The sequence below is a fragment of the Empidonax traillii genome, unplaced genomic scaffold, assembly GCF_003031625.1.
Source record: "Empidonax traillii isolate 1590-97213 ecotype Southwest subspecies unplaced genomic scaffold, ASM303162v1 scaffold319:size813200, whole genome shotgun sequence".
Taxonomy (NCBI): domain Eukaryota; kingdom Metazoa; phylum Chordata; class Aves; order Passeriformes; family Tyrannidae; genus Empidonax; species Empidonax traillii.
This window is the reverse complement of record NW_020955512.1, coordinates 177,742-197,080: the sequence shown is the minus strand read 5'-3', so window position 1 is coordinate 197,080 and position 19,339 is coordinate 177,742. Positions and strand designations below refer to the sequence as shown.

Here is a 19,339-nt window from a genome sequence, read left to right as displayed (position 1 = left end):
TCTGGATTTTTTTTTTTTCCTCCCCACCTTTCCCCTATTTCTGTGTAGTAGTGTGATGATAAAGGGCTTTTCCCAGAGTTATTTTCTGTTTGAGTTTAATGTCAGTGTGGAGATTAAAGATGTTTGTTTTCCATTGGTTTAGTAAGTCTAAATCCAGCCTTTGAAGTCAGGTCATTTGAGATTCTTTAGATGAAAAATCAACTCTTTATTTGGTAATCTACCCAACACCCTCAGATTTCAAGCTTAAATAAAATACTGCCTCTGCTACAAATGATGTCAGTATTGCCTGAGGTTTGTTTAAGCAGAAAGCTGAAGTCAGCTTGAACAAAACTTGGCAAAAGTGGGATGTTTTATTCATGTGGATGATTTGAATAATGTCCCAGAGTTTCCATGGTACAATTTCTTTGAGCTGTATGTTTCAAGAGACCTCCCTTCCCTTCATTTAGGGAAAGCCCTTTGGTTGGGCTTCATGTTTAGGCTTTAGGTGAGTGGTGTATTATTGCAGTGTAAATACAGACTTTTTCCATAGGTCGAGGCTCTTGTAACATTTATGAAGTTGTGCTGAGGGCTGGAGGGCAGTACCTGAGAGATGTGGTGCTGCCATGAGCAGCCTTGCAAACTGTGAGGCAAATTTAAAAAAACTCCCTTGAGTTTCAGGGTTCCCACATGCCCTTTTCCTCCTGCTCCTCCTTACTTTGCACGATGCCCTTTGAAGCTCCAGGGAAAGAATTTACACCTCTTCATTGGATGAGTGTGTCAGGGAGCTCTTTAGAAGTTTGTTCTTGAGCTGGGGTGTATCAGGGTAGAAGACTGCTCCTGGTTCTAGTCTGTGCTTCTCCCCTCCTCAAATCCCAGCAACAGACAATCCAAATACCCTCCTCCAGCTCAGCCACTAAATGCACTGGGGATGAGCATCAAATGGAGAACAGGAGGTGGGGCTGCAGAGGGGCAAGGATTGTGCCTATTTGACTTCAGAGCCCAGCCTAGTGTGTTCAAAAAGGGCTGTTCTCGCAGATTATTGTAGTTTAGAGTTTTCTTCTCCTACTGAATCTGCCACCACATGAGTATATTTGATGCAGGACACTTGAATAAGTGCGTAGAAGCTGCAGGTCTCTCCGTTAGGGTTGCGTTAATGAATTCCAAAATTGCAAACCAGCAATAGTTAAGATGGAGCACACGTTGGGCAGAGAAAGCTAATTACTGCCATTGATTGCTTGGAGGCCTGGTGCCCTACATCCGAGTCTCTTTGTGTTAGAGACACTTCTCAGCTTCCTGCAGCAGGAGCTGATGTTGTGACCACAGATGGGGATGGAGCCCTGGCTCAGTCCTGTAGGGATGCAGCGAGGTGGGAAGGGAGGACAGACATGAAGTGGCAGTTCTACCCTTGCTGCCCCTGCCAGAACAAGTGACAGGAGGTGTGTGGACACCTCCCTTGCCCACTGCAAGGCAGGTGTGATCCAGAGAGGCAGAAGCTCTCTGTACATTTGCAGGTCTGGGGAAGGCTGCTGGCTCCCACCAGCTGGTGATGCTGGATAAAAGCTGCAGCTGGCTGTTTTTTGGCTGAGGGTGATGTTTGAGTTCTAATACCCACTGCTAACTTGCAGCCACACCACTGCTTTCCACTCTGTTTGTCGCTTGGTGATTTTTATTTGTTGCTTTCGAAACACTCAAAAAGCCACAGCATTAGGAGCCAGATAAGTACCCAAAGGCAGATTTGTAATAATGTCCAAAAGTTTAAGCTACTAAAGATACACTTAAATATAATTCCGTGGTATTTCCTCCCTGTTTTTCGGCTTTTGAATATTTTTTTGGATCCCGACCTAATGCTGAGTGGAGGGAGAACTTTTTTTTCTTGTAAAGCCTATTGAATTGTAAGCAGGGCACAAAGAGGTGTTTGTTCTGGAGCCCAAACCTGATGGGCTGCGAGAGCCCTCGACAAGGGCCCGCAGTGCTCCTTGCGCCGCGTCGCAGGAATGCTGGTGTTTGCTGAGGGGATGGCTGGGCTCACTGTCCAAACAGATCCCTGCTTGCCAACTGGGAACATATTGCAGTCTCTGTGAGGCACTCCATCACGGCTTGAATAGCTCCTCTTGTGCTCAGCCTTTCTGAATGCGAGAGAGAGAGAGAGAGAAATATTCCTTTCAGCCTTCTGCGATGTCAAAAAAAACCTTTCGTGACCGTATGAGAGCATTGCCTTCATGCAGGGGTTCAGAAAGGGAAGGAAGTTAGGAAGAAGAGACGGGAGTTTTACCATTTGTTGCTGTATTTTTAGATTGAAACTTTTATTCACGGCAAAACGTTGCTGTCTCTACTATTTCTTGGACCAAAAAAAAGGTTGAAAAAGCACATTTTTAACATACCGTTCAGTTCATTTTGAAAAAATTATTTGTTGTCACTCACAAATCGATTGCAACTCTTTTCTAAGAGACTAGTTTAGTGCTTGTAAAGTAGTTCTTTTCATCTTCTAAGCTTTCAGCTGCAGTTTGTAAACATAATTTTGTATTAGAAAAGGAAGGCCTGATTCCACAGCAGCATTTGCCTTAACTGATCCATTACCTTTGCAAGCTTTTCTGAAGTCAGAGGATTTTGCACAAGCTTAACTCTAATGCATGTGATATTCAGTTGTTAGATAACTTGATATAGTTTTGATGAATTGATCTGAAAATTATAACACATCATAGTATAGTAACTCAAGGCTCTTTGCAGCACAAGCAAAATTTCACCCTTGCTCCCTTCCCTCCCTCAAGCCACGGTCTCCCATTCCCGAACTATATTTATATCTTAGCTTAAATAAACACGGATTATAATTCCTTTAAGTGCAGCACTCATCTATTTTTGTTTTCAGAATGCTTCACCAGCAATTTCGCAATTCCAAAGTTAGGGAGCTTCTTACATGGGAGGAAAAGCTGATGTGAAAACTGGAAATTAAAAAAAAAAAAAAATTAATAAATAAATAAGACCAAGTGAAAAAATCCTGAGTTCTGCTCAGGACTTGACAGTGTGCACACACGATCTAAGAAATAACAAGAATGTGTTTGTTCCGGGACTTTTGTGTGCAGGAGAGGGAGGAAGGACTTCAGTGCTGTCACTGTTTCTATAGTGACAGCTCATTCTCCAGGCAGTATTGACATAAACTGTGGTCAATCATTTATAGTGAGAAAACGTAAAGAAAAAAAAAAATTAACCACGTCTGAGTGTTTATAAGCTCTTCACAGTACATTATAAATTCCATGTGGAAATTTTATTTACTCTCTGAGGATTGTGAAGTTTTCTGTGAGATGCTGATAAAATACCTGGATGTGGTGCACAGTTTTCTGCAATACCTGTGAATGGCTCTGGTTAATGGATTCAGTGTGGTATATTGGGGTATAAAATATCCAAAAGTGGTGTTAAACTTTTATCTTAAAGCAGGAAAAGTTAAATCACAGCAGCAATTTTTACCAGATGATCCCTTGTCTTTTATCATCTATGTCTTGATAATCAGAAGCCAAATTTTAAAGCAGAGTTACCTGGTGAGGAAGTTTTTAGTTGGGGCCACATCCTTCCAGAATCTGATTAGGATGTGACCTTTGTAGGAAAAATGGGCTGAGCTTGAAACCTGAGTGTGAAAGTTAACGAGTTATCCCCATAGATCTTGAACTACCAGCTAATACAGAATTAGATGGGCAAGGCTCCAGGATGCCTTGCCTGGCTGTAATGCCGCCTATAAAGATGGTGATACCACATATTGTGCAAAGTTGTGGGTTTCTCTGTTTGGCATATAAAAACATATTCATGTTTTTATTGGAGGACTCGTGTCCAGGGGCAGCACAGCCCAGACTGACCCCCAGGGAGGGCACTGGTTCCTCTCAGCTGGCCCCACGTTCACTGTGGTAGGTGCAAGAGGATCCTGAAAGGGTGTTTAGCTTGTCAGGTCTTTTGAATTCCTGGTAGCCAGTGGGAGAGGTGCCATGGCAGCTACTGGATGTCTCTTGAAAGCCTGCCTAGTTCTCATCAGAGTGTCATTAGGCTTTTCCCAGGAAGTATTTTGATTCGGGCAAACTCATGTTTTCTATAGGAAAAGCTTGGCTTGAAAGTAGCTGCTTACTGATTTGGCATAATGATATCCTTTGTTTTGGATGAAGGTCGTAAAAGTGAAAATTTCTACTGTGCATCCAGTCACTCCAAATGTTTTTACAAATAGATCACTATAGAGCATTTTGCATCCTGCAGGATTTTGCTTAGGTGTGGCTAGAGTATTATCATGGGGGACGGATGAAAATCCTTTATAACCAACTTTTAATTGTTTCAGGATTATTACATGCATGACAGACAAATTTTCTACTATAATTTTGACTATAATTTTCAGAATTATTTCATGTATGATGAGTATGAGTATATCTGTGCACAGACATATAGAAATGAGGAAAAGAAAGGAGTTAAATCCCTAAAACATATAGTGTGGAACAATATTTTTACGACGCTGATACATCAAAGTTTTTAGAAAAGATAATTTCCCTAATGCAAACTGTATTGATTTAACACAACACAGATGCAGGGCAAAGTGCAGGGTGACAAACCACCTTTATCAGAGGATTCTTTGTTGTTTTCTTTTGCTGTGGCTGTGGGTTTTTATGACTTACTGAATCTTAGGTATTGAGGGAGAGAGATTTAGTGCTCGGAGAGCTGAGCATCCCTACAACTTATTTCTTTTCCTCATTCTCTCTCTTGCTGTTGATGTGTGAGTATCTGGTAGTTTCTCTTTTTTGCTGTGCTCCCCTCTAAAGGTGGTATTATAGCTCACAGAATAATGTGTGATGAGGTTTAGAGGTTCTTCAGTGCTCTTATGTGCAAAAGGTAATTTTTTGATGCTAAGCTTTCTCATGACAAATAAATGAGGTGACTGTAATTCTGTTGTGCCAGGCTAGCTCATATCTGGGGTTCAGCATAAAATATTTAATGGCTCACGTTCAGGTTCTCTGGCGGTGTTATTGCTACAAATCAAAGGTTAACTTGCCTTCCATGTCTGGAATAACCTGAGCATAAAAGTCAGAATCCAGGAGTGTGAGAGAGTATGCAGCAGAAAGGAGCGGAAAGAAAAGGAGGTGAGGAGCTCACGGTCAGAACTTGAACTCTGCTTTTGGGAAAAAAAAAAAATCACCATATTAGGTCTTTAGAAATGCTGCAAATAAAGACTAGAAGCTTAATGGAGAAATACATGTCCCTGGCATGAAGTATTTCTTTCTGAATGCATCATCTCTCTTGGACAGAACTCTGCTTGTAGGTCTGAAATAAAAGCAGCAGACTCAGAAGTGAGGTAGAAGTTGAGTTAAACTTCGCTGAGTTTAATGTAATGAAGTGAACCTGTTAAACACTCCCAGCAAATAAAGCAACCAGTGCATGAGGTGTGTTTCTCCTGAATACTTTTTTATGGTATTTCCAAATCAGTTGCTGAACGTCACTGCAATCTTAACATCAGGAAGATTTCTGGTAAATAGTGCAGTCTTTAACCAGAAAGGTTGGTGAGTTTTAATTTCTGGACTTCCAAGAAAAATAGTGCTGCTTTTTTTTTTTTTTTTTTTTTTTTTTTTTTTTTTTTTAAATATTCTCCAGTGATACTAACTTCTCTAGATTATTTGCTTCTCAGCCAGACCTTATGGTGTGTGCAGATCTTGGTTATTTCTTGATGGGTAACTGCATGAGCAAATAAGTACAGGGGGAAAACAGTTGAGTCACAAGCCTGAGCCCCATGAGAATAGATCTGAAGCCAGCATGATGCAGTGTTACAGAAACAGGGCTTTCTTCGAGCCGTGGAGACTCTGAGTCACCAGGACAAATTGTTTTCGTTATTTTCTTTAATTGTGTGCTGGGAGGGCTGATACACAAACTTGCCTGACCCAGCGAGTTGTTTTGCTCCCTTAGACAAACATCGTTGGACGGACAGCAGCACCGACTCCAGGTGTTCCTGTCCCTTCATCACCACTGCTGGGGATGGAAGTGCTGCCTGATCACTGAAATGGTTTAGAAATCAAGAAGTGCCATTCACTGCTTGAGTGGAAGGGAGGACAAAGCAAAAGAAGACTATGCCTGTGCACCTCTTCCTTCTTTTGATAGTGAAGCACTTTGGTTGTGGATGCACAAGCTGCGCAGTTGTATCTGCATGAAGTTTTGGGGGCATAGACATACCATTCAAACTTCTTAGAGGTTTTGAACAGAATTTATGGTTTCTTCTTACATCAAAGTTGAATAGTGTTTAGGTACATAAATGCTAGGAAGAGGGATTTTTTTTTTTTTTATTGCTCAAAAATAATTTAAATGAAACAAGGTGGGTGAGATTTGTTTTAATCAGTCAGATTATCCCATTTCTGGAAGTGTTCAAGGTCAGGCTGGATGGGACTTGGAGCAACCTGGTGTAATGGAAGGTGTCTATGCCCAGGGCAAGAGGGGTGAAACTAGATGACCTTTAATATTCCCTTCCAACCCAAACCACTCTGTGACTGATTCTAAGATTAGGTCAAGGCTACTGTGCTCCCCATTTCTGTCTGGGCACACACAGTCCTTGCACTTGCTGTCTCGTTCACCCTTGCAGCCACAGGGACCAAAGATACGTTTCAGAATTTTACCTTTCAAGAATTATATATATTTTGTTAAAATACCCCACTGCCTGTATTTTCTTAGCTGCCACTCTCCCTCCCGCCCCTTTGGACTCTTCACTTACTTTACTGACTGAGGTGTTAGATCCCAACAGTAGAGCTGGAGTAGAGATTCAAATAATTCAGAAGACAGTTTTTCAACCTGAGGTTGTTAGGAGGAAATCAAGAGCATTCCTTGAATAGCTGCGAGTGGCTAAATCCCTTCTCCCCCCACCCCGCTCCTTTCTGCAAATTCCAGACCCCGCGGGTGGAGTTGTCATGGCGGGCTCTGTTGTGCCGGGGTAATCCCTCTGGGAACCTCCTTAGCCTGGGAAGGGCCCCAGCAATGGGATTATTCCAAGGCAACTGCACCCTTGGAGCCTCCTGAGCGGAGGAAGCCTCTGACAGGGCAGGGCTTTTCTTTCCTCAGCTGGGACGGGGACGCCGAGGACCTGGGAGCCCTGAAAGGAAAACTTTTTGCTCATATGTTTGAAAACTTATTTAATAACCTCTGAAGAGTGATGGCTGGTTGAAATGCTCGCTTCCCGGAGGACAGGGGGGCCTTTAATCTGCACGATGAATGTTTTGGGTAGTAAATTAGTTTTGCAGTTGCTACAGCCAACAAGAAACTCCCTGAAAATTTGCATCTGAAAATTCAGAGTATTGCAAAAGTGCTATGGAGAAACTGTCTTAGATCTGTTCTTATTTGGTTTAGGAGTGTTATTTTAATAATTAGAAGTTTTTTGGTTAATTACACAATATTTGTTTCTCATTCACAGTTAATTTATATAGAAAAGGAAGAGGCTTGCTCTTCCTGCTACATCATGCTGTGTGATTTATTTTTTTTTTTTTTTACCTGGGGGCATGGGGAAATAAGAATTTATGGTTTATTTTTTGAAGGATGCAATGCTGTCAGTAGCCCCGAGGCATGTTTTAAACACAGCTCAACTAACATGCTCCTTGCGGTGGCTCAGCTTAGGACTGTGAGAAATGAAGTGAAAACGAGGGGAAGGTGACAGGGCCCTTCAAGCAGAACCTGGTGAGTCACAGCCTTCCTCCTCACCTTTAGTGTTTATAAATGGGAGCAGGATGTGGAAAAGCAAGTTAGTGCCTTCTCTGGGACAGCCAGAGAGCTGAGAGCTGCGAGGAAGAGTCGGCTGGAGTAGAAGAGGTGAGGGGGAACCAGAGTCACTGCAAGCAGCTTCTTGTGCCTCGCTGGGATTCAGATGGCTCTGCAGTGGGATTTGAGCACCTTCCTTTAGGTTTGGCATGGCAGAGAACAGCAGCCAAGAGAACTGGGGCTCTGTGAATGTGAGCCATGGGAAAAGCTTGAAACAAGGGGGTTTGTTTGGGCTATGGGAGGGCAGGCTCAAGGGACATGGGAGAAAGAGAAAGGGGACAACTGGGGGCTTTCAGAAAAGGTTGTTGGAAATAAAAGTCATAGAAGGCTCCTCTCTCCACTGTTGTGGGCAGAGAGTGAACAAGCCAAAATGTTAAAGCCAAAATGCAAGTTGGATGTGTTTCCAATACAATGGAAGACACAGGCTGGGGATTTCATGGAGCTGCAGTCACTGCAGATGATGAAGAGGTATCACCAGTCAAGAGAGGCTCTGGTAGAGCTGGGGTTCCAGCAGTTCCCTGTGTCAGGAATATACTTGTCTGCTGTGCTTGCTGATCCAGGAGAACAATGTTGTGGTTGAGGCTTCTGTCCTTAAGATGCAACTTTTTCTTTTTTGATTCCTGATGAACTGCTTCAGGATGTGAGTAAAGCTCAGCTGGGAAAACCTTGGGCTCATCAGCAGCATCTCTGAGCACTGCACTGAATGTCACACTTAACATTTTTAGCTTGCATTTTTTTCCAAGTTATTCTGGTGTAAGAGCAGTACTGTAATAAGGCTCCCAACAGAGTGACAGAAAATATGAAATATAGTGAAATTTTCTTTTAATGTTCACTGAATATATATGAGAAATATGTATATATTATGTATTTATGAAATGTGCTTTTACTCCAAGGAGATGGCAGTTCACCACAGCCTCACAAAATAGCCCAGCACGTAGCTGAGTACCAAGTGTTCATGGTTGTCCTTCCCTCTCCACCCTCACAAATAAAGAGTGCTTGCTTGTGACAGGTGGATATTAATTGCTATGTTGTTGATGAGCACATTCAAACAGAGAATTTCAGATGATTCACTGAAGTCCAGGATCCAAACATGTCACAAACAAAACTCGTCAGCCCTGTGGCAGTGCTGGGTTGGGGGGGAGGTTTGGGGGCTTGGTTTAGTTTTTGAAGGCTGGATGATTGATGTCACTGTGGGTGGACAGGTAAAGAATAACCATCACCTAATTGCTGCCTCGTTTGGGGCAGGCAGAAGAGAACACACTGTGTAACTTTATTGTTGGCCAGGTTTGGGTCTGTTGCTGATTGTGCAGTTGCTCCGGTGTTGCCATGGGAATGCAATAATTATGTTATGAATAATTGGAGCATTTTCCTCTACTGTTGCACAAAAGTGGTGTTGTGTAATTATTGCTGCCTTTGATGCAGGTTATGCTCAAAGCTGAGTGTTTAGTGTTTGTATAAACCTGTGAGAGAACAAAACTTTCTACGAGTGGATGCCCTTTTATAAACGTGCCCAGAAGCTGACGGATGCACACACGCTCCCCAAAAAAACATTGACATCACTGGATCGTGTTGAAGAGCTGTCTCAAAATGGCAAAGGGAAAATAATGTTTACAGTTGAACTTCCATCCCTGTGATGTTCTCATGGCTTATTGTTTGTCTTTCTACAAATAAATAACTTTATTGAATTCAGACAAATAGTGTCATTATGGTGTGCAAATGGCAGTGCTGTTAATAACTAGTGCAGAAATAAAATAATTCTCATTTCATGACATCTGTTTCCCCTAAAATTGTATGCTGGTTAAAAGTTAGTGCACTGGTTCTATAGATCTGGTGAGAAGCTCAGCTGGAGGATCCTTTTGCTGTTAAAAACTTCAGCAGTATAAAAACTTCATAAATGAGATATTTTTGATTCTAAAGTGAAACCTGATGCTGACAGAGAGCTCCCATCGTTTCTGTGGGTCAACTGTAGTTATTTGATGGGTCTTCCCTGTTTCTGAATTCAGCTTTGTGGTCTCCTTTTCTTTCTTGGAGCCTCGTGCAAGGGACATGCTGCAGCTTTCTGTGCATCATCTCTTCTCTCCCTTCTTGGTAGTGCTGTTCTCTCTGTACACTCATGGGCATTCTGGCATATTTCTATCTTGAAACAAAAGGTTATGCAAAGGCAAAAAAAAAGGTAGTAGGTATGAGGAAGACTTATTTTTTCCAAAACAGAGTGTTTTTCTGTGTAACACCCTACAAATTTTTGACAGACTGAAGTTATATTCAGGCTTTATGACCTAAATCCTATTCTGGGTTTGCGTCCAGTTACGTTCCCACAAGCTTCCTGTGTGACCCTGCATCAGGCATTTCATTTCTTTGTCCGGCAGTTTCACTTGTGAAGCGAGGAGAATAAGAACCCTGCTCCAGCCAGATGTTCTGGGGATGGATTCGTGAGTCCTCGTGGGGTAATGTGGTGCTGGGTCACAGAAACGCTTTTGTGCTCCTGCCTCAGATGTCAGGCTGTCATCTTGGGCTGTTCCTCACGAAATGAATGTCTCTCCAGTTTCAGGTTATTGTGTTGTGGCTTGTGTGCTAATGGATTAATTTCAGATGTTTTCAACGTAGTTGGTTGTTCTCTTTGTTTCCAAAGTAGTCCTAATTTATTTAACAGTATTTGCCATTCAAGTCAACTGATTTTAGACAGATGTTTGTCTCTTGTGTTTCAGTCTAGACATCTATGATTTACAATCTGTAGCCCATCTGGTGAATTGCCATGGGAATATGCTTATTTTCAATGCTTGAAGTATTGCAACATAGCCTTTGCAAGTGTTTTTGCAGTAGCAACTGGTGAGCCAACCATCGGAAAAGGTTTATTTTAGCAAAAGAATCCTACTTGTTTGTTCAGATTAGGGCAGGAAAATACTCCATTTCTGTTCAGGACAACAACAACAAAAAATGTTCCACTTCAAAATGTTGCCCATAAATTGAAACTCTAGAATGATATATGGGTCCAGTTTGAAAAAGAAACCAAACCCACCTGGGAATGTTGAAGAACAGCAGGAGACCTGAAGAATCCATCTCGTCCATCTCCACTCTCTGTGGCTGAACAAATTTACTTGCCTAACCTTTGTGAAAGGCTTCAGTGAGCTTTATATTGTCAGAGTTTCTTGTAACTTGTAAATTTAAACATCACCACTGCAGAGTGCAGTTGCTGGTTCTTCATCACTGGTGTAGGATAGACCTGCGCTGTAGGACTGGGTCCTTGTCCCCAGGTGCTTTCTGCTCCCCTTCCAGCCCCATGGCAGGAGGAGAAGCTGTGGAAGCACAAGGGGAAGATGTACCAGGCTACTAAACAGCCTGTTGACCTTGTCTGGACTCTTCTCTGCTTGTTAAATTAGTGAGGTGTGATGAACCCCAAAACCAGGATGCAGGGTGGCAGCTGAGGAGTGGGACAGCTCTTTACACTCTCAGGATGAGTCTCTCCAAATGCAAATCATTTAATGTTTGAAACATTAGACATTTGATGCTTGAAAATCTATTAATTCATAGTTGATAAAAAGGGATAAAAGTGAGCATTTAACATAACTTCCTCTTGGAATTAGGCTGCTGAGTGGCTGCTATAGCACTGTGGAAGCTTCGGACAGGGCATGTTTGGGGCAACGGATAGTTTTTAGTTAATTTCCTGTTTTTATGGGTTACTGTATTATTTCTAGAATATGCCCCAAACCAGAATACGACATCTGGGAGACACACACACACGCACTGCAAGCGCTGCTGAGTAGGAATCTTGTGGTTCTTACATTAGAGCGAGGAGTGCTGTTGTTTAACTCCAGATTGGATGTGCTCGAGCCTCCCCGCTGCGTGTGTAGCAGGTCAAGTAGCAAACACCGGTAAAATAAACGGCTTTCAAGAGTCTCTTGTGTAAACAGCAAAGGTGCCGTCATGTAAATAAGCCAGAAAGTGCTCCGGGAGCTGTCTGCTTGATGCGTCTGGCACTGATTTCTGAGTGGCTTGATTTGATGCTTGGTTCAGTGAGTTTGTCTGCACATGCTGAAAGCATCAGTCAAACCCAGACTGGAGCCCGGCTGGCACTGTCGGGTCTGTGGCTGAAGGTCCAAGGGGGTTGAATGTGTCATAAAGTGTATGGGGTTTGCAGTTTGATGTTAGTAACGATCGAGCAGTGAGGCTACAAAGACACCAATGTGTTTTTTTTTATAACTTGAATTGATTTTGCATTTTGTTTTTAATTACATTTACGGCAGATTGACTTGATAACCCCCGGGGGAGTGGGTAAAGGACTGTTACATTTGTAGCCTCTCCTAATCTAGTCCCAGGGTTTAGAAAAGATTGGGGGAAAAAACCCGAAAAGGGGTCATAGAAGGAGTTTCAGAAACACGTTTTAACTACATCAAAAGTGCTTCAGTCTCCACTGTCAAACACTGTGTTTGCATGTACAGAATTGACTGTGTGCAGTGGCTAAGCCGTGCAGATGCAGGGGTCTTCAGGCTGAGTATTTTCTTGATTTGGACATTTCATTTGCATTTAAGCAGTCGTCGGTTGCAGGATCCAGGATCATTTGAAATCCATGGAGCAGTTTCTGTTAAACTTGAGGGGTTAGGTAATGTTTTCTGTACTCTTAAATGGTGAAAGAATTACTTCATACAGCTGAACTGTGTTGTGAATAGAAAATAACCGGTTGAGGTAGTGTGAATGGACGTGTGGCAGGCATCCTTTTATTCACAGCTCTGTGTGTAGATGAGGTTGTCTTAAAAATGTGGTCAAATCTGTATGGATAAGCAGTATAAAACTGTTTACTGCCTTTTTCAGGCATGAGCTGGTGCCATGGTGATGACCAAGTGCTGGACACTTTCCTTACCATTTATCAAAGCACAGGGTTATTGATAACATTATTTTAACTCTTTTTCACTGCCCTGCCATTCGCAGGTTGAATGCAGCACGAGTGGGATTTATTTGTCATTCCAGACTTCTCCAAAGGTATTTTTAAAACTGTCATTTTATCCCCTCAAGCACTAAGTGTTGATAAAGCTGTTTCTTCTTCTCTCTCTTATGTGGAGCTGCTTTAATATACAAATTTATGCTCATTGAAGGACAAAATATTGGGATCTTGATCAGCAGCAGGTTTAAGACCCTGTGTCCTAGGAACTTAAGTAGACACCTGGGAGTTGTCTCTTCCTCTGCCTTGTACATTACGTGAGCTAAGTTAAGTTAGTGAATGAATTAGCTCTTGTCTAGGAGAGAGTGCACCTAAAAACTGTGGTGATATTTGCATGTGAAAGCTCATCACGTCCTACTTTAAAGGTTTTTAAAAGTGGTCTGACACACTCGTGTGGGCTTGTGCTAACGAGCGCTTTTAGGCTGTGGCTGAAAGGCTGGGAAAAATGCTCACCACAGCTCTGCTGCAAAGGAAAGATGAATGGGAGCATCCAGGATTTTTGTGTGTGTGTGTGTGTTTTCCTTGTCATCACCTTGTTTGGTCCATAAGCTGCTTTGAGAATAACCGAGTGGAGGGAGAAGACACGTGTTCCTGACAGGGAGCCTGTTTGTGCTTGTTTCATTGAGGAAATTGTTCCGGAACAGCTGCTCATCCATGTGAAAATGCAAACCCTTGGGTCCCAGCCAAGGTCAGCAAGCCCTGGGTCATTTGTTTTAGCAAAGCAGGCCAATTTGCCCTTTAATTATCTCTTCTTTTCGTTCTGTCACACCTCTTGCTCCATAGATTCACTTCCTGAGAAGTGCCTCATGTGAAAGATGTGATACCAGTTTTGCTGTGAATCAGGGGGAGGCAGAATATTTTTTCATGGGTTACTTATAACTGTTAAGCCTTATAAAATATAATGCACTTACTTCCCTGGATTTAATTTTCCACTTAGCTAGTTCAGTAGGTTCTTGTTAATAAAACATACAGGATTCTTAAATTTCAAAGTAAAAGTGCAAAATCACTAAATTTCTTATTGTTTCTCTGCTAGTGCAGGTATTGTGGTGTGAAATGGTAAGTTGGTACGTGTTTGCTGGAAACAGAGCTGAGAAATTCCTGAACTTGGGGGAGTTTTTGGTAACTGCTCTCAGAGTGGGAACTTTATAACGAAACCTGGTCAGATTTGCTTTTAGTAATAAACTATGCAAAGCAGTGACTAGAAACGTGGAGTAAAACATGCCCGTGTGCTGGAGCTGGATGAGAAAAATATTCTATGGGGGACATAATTTAGTAATGGAGAGAAAAAAACCAATGCTCTATAAGCACTAAGGAAACTAGTAAAATGTAGTAAAATGACTTCTTTGCCTTGTAGTGTTATGTGGAAAGAAAGAAATAGGAAAGATGTGTTGCTATAGCTGGAGGAAGTGAAATACCAGATTTTGGCTTCTAAAATTTAAGGAAAAAACCCTGATTTAAGTGATCTTTAATGCATGCATAAAAGGTCACTTGGGAACAAGAAAAAAGCACACTTATTCCAAAACTGGTTTTAGACAAGAACTTTGAAAGTGTCATGGGTTGCAACCAAGGCTATAATTAGCCTTGAAAACCTGGGGCCAGGAGTTCCTCAGGTACATTGTGACATTATTCCTGAAGGAATAAAAGTGGCCAGAAGAGCTGTCAATCTCTGTGTGACAGAAACATCCTCTTGCAGGGAGAGAGGGGAGGCAGAGGTGGAAGGGAATCCCGCTTTGACGTGCAGCTTCACCCAATAAACCACGGCACGAGAAGGAGTAGAAGGATTGTTGTCATTTTCGTTAGACTGAGCGTGCAGGCGTTTTTTTAAAAAGGCGGTAGATTTGCAACCTCGTTTTGGTTATCTAAAATGGTTAAAGCAATCGGCTTCCATGCCATCAGAGGAGTGACCAAGGGGCACAGAAGACGGAGCATGTGGCTTGGAAGAGGAGGACAGGCTCTGACTGGGGTGTCAAGCTGTTAGTTGTCTCTGCCACAGTAAAAGACCGAGTGGCTTCTTTTGTTGTCTTTTAATTATTAACGTGCTAGAAATAGGAAAACTTTGTGCTCTGCCATCTGGGCGCTAGTGGGGTCTCTCACCTGCCTGCCCACGTGAACTGCGGTGCCTTCAGCCCGGTGGCTCCTCTGCTTTTCCCTTTATTTCAGAGGAAAGGGAATCGTTTCCTTGCACCTGTGCTTCAGATGGAGCCAGCCCCAGCGTTCTGGGGCAGCCCTCCAGGAGCTGATGGAGATGTGCTGGATTCACAGTGAGGGAGCTCGGGGTGGAATTTGGTCTCTGGCTTTGTCAGCAGAGGTGGCCAAGCCCTGCTGGCTCAGTTTCATTAGGCACTCAGGAGACAGCCTCTGTTTGCTAACAGGTTTGAAGAGTATTAGAGCGAGCTCATTTCAGTGTGCAGCATCAGTGTTAGAATGGATGGACTTTTTCTCATTAAAAGTAAATTTTATATTGAACCACGAGCTTCAATTAAAACTTGAAAAGTTCTGATTCCCAAGAGTGCACATTATTTATATCTGTCCTGTGAGTACGAGCAACTGAGGAATATCCTTCTTTAAATTTCTGCTTTTTAACAGTTCAGAATGATTTGAAATAACCAAAAATACTAAAAACACCCCCCTAAACAAACAAAAAAACCCAAACCCAAAAAATAAAACCTCAAAAATCCAAACGAAAGGTATTGCTTTGTTTCAGTATTAATTAGGGAATTGTTTGACTACAAGAAGAGTCTTTAATAATTGCTGGGACTCATCGTACTGTGGAGGTTGGGGTCTGTATTTTACTTGCTACTGCTTGGAGTTGTTTTGATACCCTTGATGAGAGGAATGCAATAATGTATGCTAAAGTCATTTGGCTCACCCTGAAATCAAAGCACTGGAAACAAAACCTGGCTGCAAATCACCAGGCTGTCAGTCTTCTAAGACCTGTTACCCAAATGACTTTAACAGTTTGTGGGTCACGCGCAAGGTTAAGACTCATCTTGCACGGTGCACGTTTTGATGATAAAACACAATATTATTTCTTTTTATTGGAGTGGAAGTGTTGCAGTCAACAGTATCGGTGAGGGAGTTTGATCTCTTCCTGCAAGTAGATCACTAGTCCATATGAGCAGCTGGCACAGGGTTTGGAAGGACAGATATGAGGCACTCTGAGCAACGTGCTTCTTACTGTTGTATAGTTTCATTTGCTCTGTATGTAGAAACTCCAAAAACTGTTCCATTTTTAAGGTTATTTCCAAGTCAGAGTAGCTATTTTTGAGAAAGATTGGCCAAGGTCAATAAAACTGTAAGTAGACAGTGTTTTGGAGAGGGGATGTGAAGCAGGTTATGCGTTAAAGTTTCATTCTGTTGACCAGTGTTTACATGTAACATTTAAATTATTGTCTACTTAAATGGTGAACTCAGGATTTTTTATTCTATAGTGACTTTTTTTCTTGCAGTTATTCAGGTCTGAGAAATCACTAGTAAGGAATGAGTCATGTTACTGTTAACTATTCATTTTACCTACTCTCAGGCATGTTCTTTCCTCAAGAACCGAACAGCACTTGATAATCCAGTGTGGATTAAATCCCCAGAAAGCATCACTGTGTGTTCACCAGTATTGGCCATTACATGTAGATATACAGATATATAGTTATATAGATATACTGTCCAGGCTACTGTGGAGTGAAACTTGGCAGTGTGTATAGACCGAAGTAGATTCTGAGAGAAATAAAAAACTATATTCCTCCAAAGAAATTTGCAGGCTGTTTTTTTTTCTATAAGAAAAACACATATATTCAAATTATATTTCTGTAAAATTCCTTCTGAACCAGTTGTCACTTCATATTTTTGATGGATTTAAATAGAGCCATTTAGATGGCAGCTCCTTCCCAATAATTGCTTACTGCTCAGGCTGAAGTTTTTCCATTGACACTAAAATTGTTGGCTGTATGAGGAGACAAATCGTGTTGAAAGGGGTATAGAGTAGAGGGGGAACCCATATGAGCTGAATAATAAGTAATAACTTCTTTCCCCTTGCTGGGCCTGTAGTGTAGGTAAAGTTCCCCGCTTAGTTAAGTGTAGAGAAGAATGAAGCGCAGCAGAACCATGCACCCAAAATATTTAAACTCTGGAGTTTCCATGTGCTTTATACACTTGATGATGAATTACCATATTTCAAATCTAGATGTGAGTAGTAAAATCTGTAGGTGCTGATTAGACTATGAATAACTGGATAGGGAAAACAAAACAGGATCAGAGGAGGTAAAAATAAATCGGATGGACTCCTGTGTGTATCTTGGATTTTGGGAGGTGGGATGTTCTGCTGATTGTACCGTGAGGAGCCTGAGGAGTATAAAAATGCAGATGGAGAGGGAATGACTGTGATAATTTAATGTGGACTGGTTTTGCTAATATCAGGCAACAGACTGTGACTCACTTTGTTGCTGGGGGTTTCATTAGATTTGTCTAAATTTTAGGAGCAGTCACTCCTACAGGCCATTATGTGCCATCTGTGCCTGAAGTCCTTCATATGTTTTAGTGTTCAGCTTCCTTCCCTAGAACGTGATATGGTTTGGAGATTTGAGATGGCTTCTCCATCAGAAAAGGTGATGAAGTTACCTTTTGTGTTGTTAGTCAAAGCTGGAATTCAGTTTGCAATGACAAGGAGCAGAGTCTTGCTGAGCTCTTCTCAAGAGTTTGAGCATGGGGTCAAGTGGGCTAATTAACAGGTTAATGTCAGATTTTAATATGTAATAAGGAAGGAATGAAAATAATTTTTCTTTTCGAACTAGTAAACTCTAATTGCAAACATCTGTCTGATGTTTGGGGGGTTCATTTTACTGACTGCTCTGTGTGGTGTTCCCGATGTTAATGGGTGAATCAAGAGAACTATTTCCATTTTATCTAGACACTTTCTTTTAGCTGTGAGGCTCCGTTTGCAGAAGCCCAGTGGTTATGGCACTTGCTTTGTTGTACTTGTACTCAGTGCCTCAAAATGGAACGTGCATGTTCAGGGCTGGATTTCAGAGTGGAAACCATAAGCTTCTTGCTTGTATAACCACATTCCAAGGTTAGTCTGAATAGCTGAGATAATGAATTTGGTCTTTGTGCATTCTTAAATAGATAGATAGTTTTTCACATATGTGATTTTTTTTTTTTTTTTTTTGGCTACAATTGGACGCTTTCCTTGGGAGCTGCCTAATTCCAGGTTGCACAGTTTCTGCTTTGTTCCCTGCTCCTGTGCCTTCGACAAGAATAACTTAACCAGATTTCAATATAGGAGTTGTGGGCTGCTAAAGGACATATTGTGTTACTGCTTAATGCTGTATAAGTTGATCAGTGGGTAATATAAGGTCTATGTTTTAGCTGTTTTATGATGAAAATATTATTTCAGCAGAATATATGGTAAAGTCATTGAGCAACGATCGTATTCTCAGAATGATGGCACAAGGCATTTTCCATATACCAGAAATTAGTGGAGCTGCTCATTTTGTTATTGCAGGCTTCAAAAATAAAGCTATTTTTAGTCTCTTTGAGCAATTATGCTATTTTTTTACTTAAACCTGATATATTATTACTCTCTTTCTACCAGGACCAGCAGAGGTTCCCATGATGTCACCCAATGGATCCATCCCCCCTATTCATGTGCCTCCTGGTTATATCTCACAGGTATGTTTCTTATGCATATAAAAGCAATAGCAGTGATCCACACAGAGAAATCTACGTGGCTGAAGTTTAATTTAAAATGTTAATGAAAATGGTAGCACACATCTTGACTCCTCTTTGCTGACTGTACCCACACGCTCGCACAAGTGACCATGTACGTGCACCTTCACACGCTGCTGTGTGTAATAGATTTGGGGTTTTTAGCACTAGCAAAAGCTCTGTATGCAGATTGAGCCCATATGTGCAACTTCCCTCCCTTTGTGAGAGGGGGAGAGAACTCCACGTTGTTGGATGACACCTCAGATTCTCCTGTGATGGTGAGAAGGGGTCAAAGACTGGTGGAAGTGAGAGAAGGAGGCACTGCAGCTATAAAATATGCTGTTGATCCACAGTATTTTCCTAGTAGAAATCTTGCAGCATACCAAAAATGGGGGTTTTGGTGTGTTTTCAAGAATAAATGTGATTTAATTATCTATTTATAGAAAAATGGAAAAAGCTTTTCACAGAGCCGTTGGGTTTTGGAACTCTTGGACAACTACTGCTCTTCTGTGTAAATAACCACTTCAGATTACCAGATTGTTTCTGTTCCTTCCATCTTCTGCAAAGCTTAGACTATTTCTGGGGTAAGGAAGAAAAAAGGAAAAAGAAAAAAAGATTGATATAAGGCAGAACAGCTGTGAACAATACAATAAATCCTGTAATTTCACCATTTTCATTGAAACGTGGACTGAAAGCTTCATTAAAAGTGTACAAATTACTTCAAATATCCTTGATGAATAGCATAAGGACTTCTGATACATATATTTTGGCATCTTGTTGAGCAGAAAATAAATGATGTCCTGGAATCCCTTCCCCTCCCCAGGAAACATGTGAGCTTGTGTAATTCCGAAAAATTGTGGATGGCGTCATACTTAAATCCCACAAAATACTGCAATCACTCTGTGGTATTTTAACTTCTGAACAGAGTGAAAACATGCTTCAAGTATGGGGGAAGGTTGTTTGCCAGCCTAGGAGAGA

At 41.6% G+C, this 19,339-nt stretch overlaps 1 protein-coding gene across 1 annotated transcript in view; it reads left to right on the top strand.

The window, feature by feature from the left end:
• Window positions 1-19,339, top strand: part of FNDC3B (fibronectin type III domain containing 3B) — a 196,332-nt gene that overhangs the window by 77,213 nt on the left and 99,780 nt on the right. Inside the window, exon 4 of the mRNA XM_027891324.1 lies at window positions 18,249-18,325. Within this exon, the coding sequence (XP_027747125.1) occupies window positions 18,249-18,325 (77 nt within the window). The remainder of the gene's footprint in view (window positions 1-18,248; window positions 18,326-19,339) is intronic.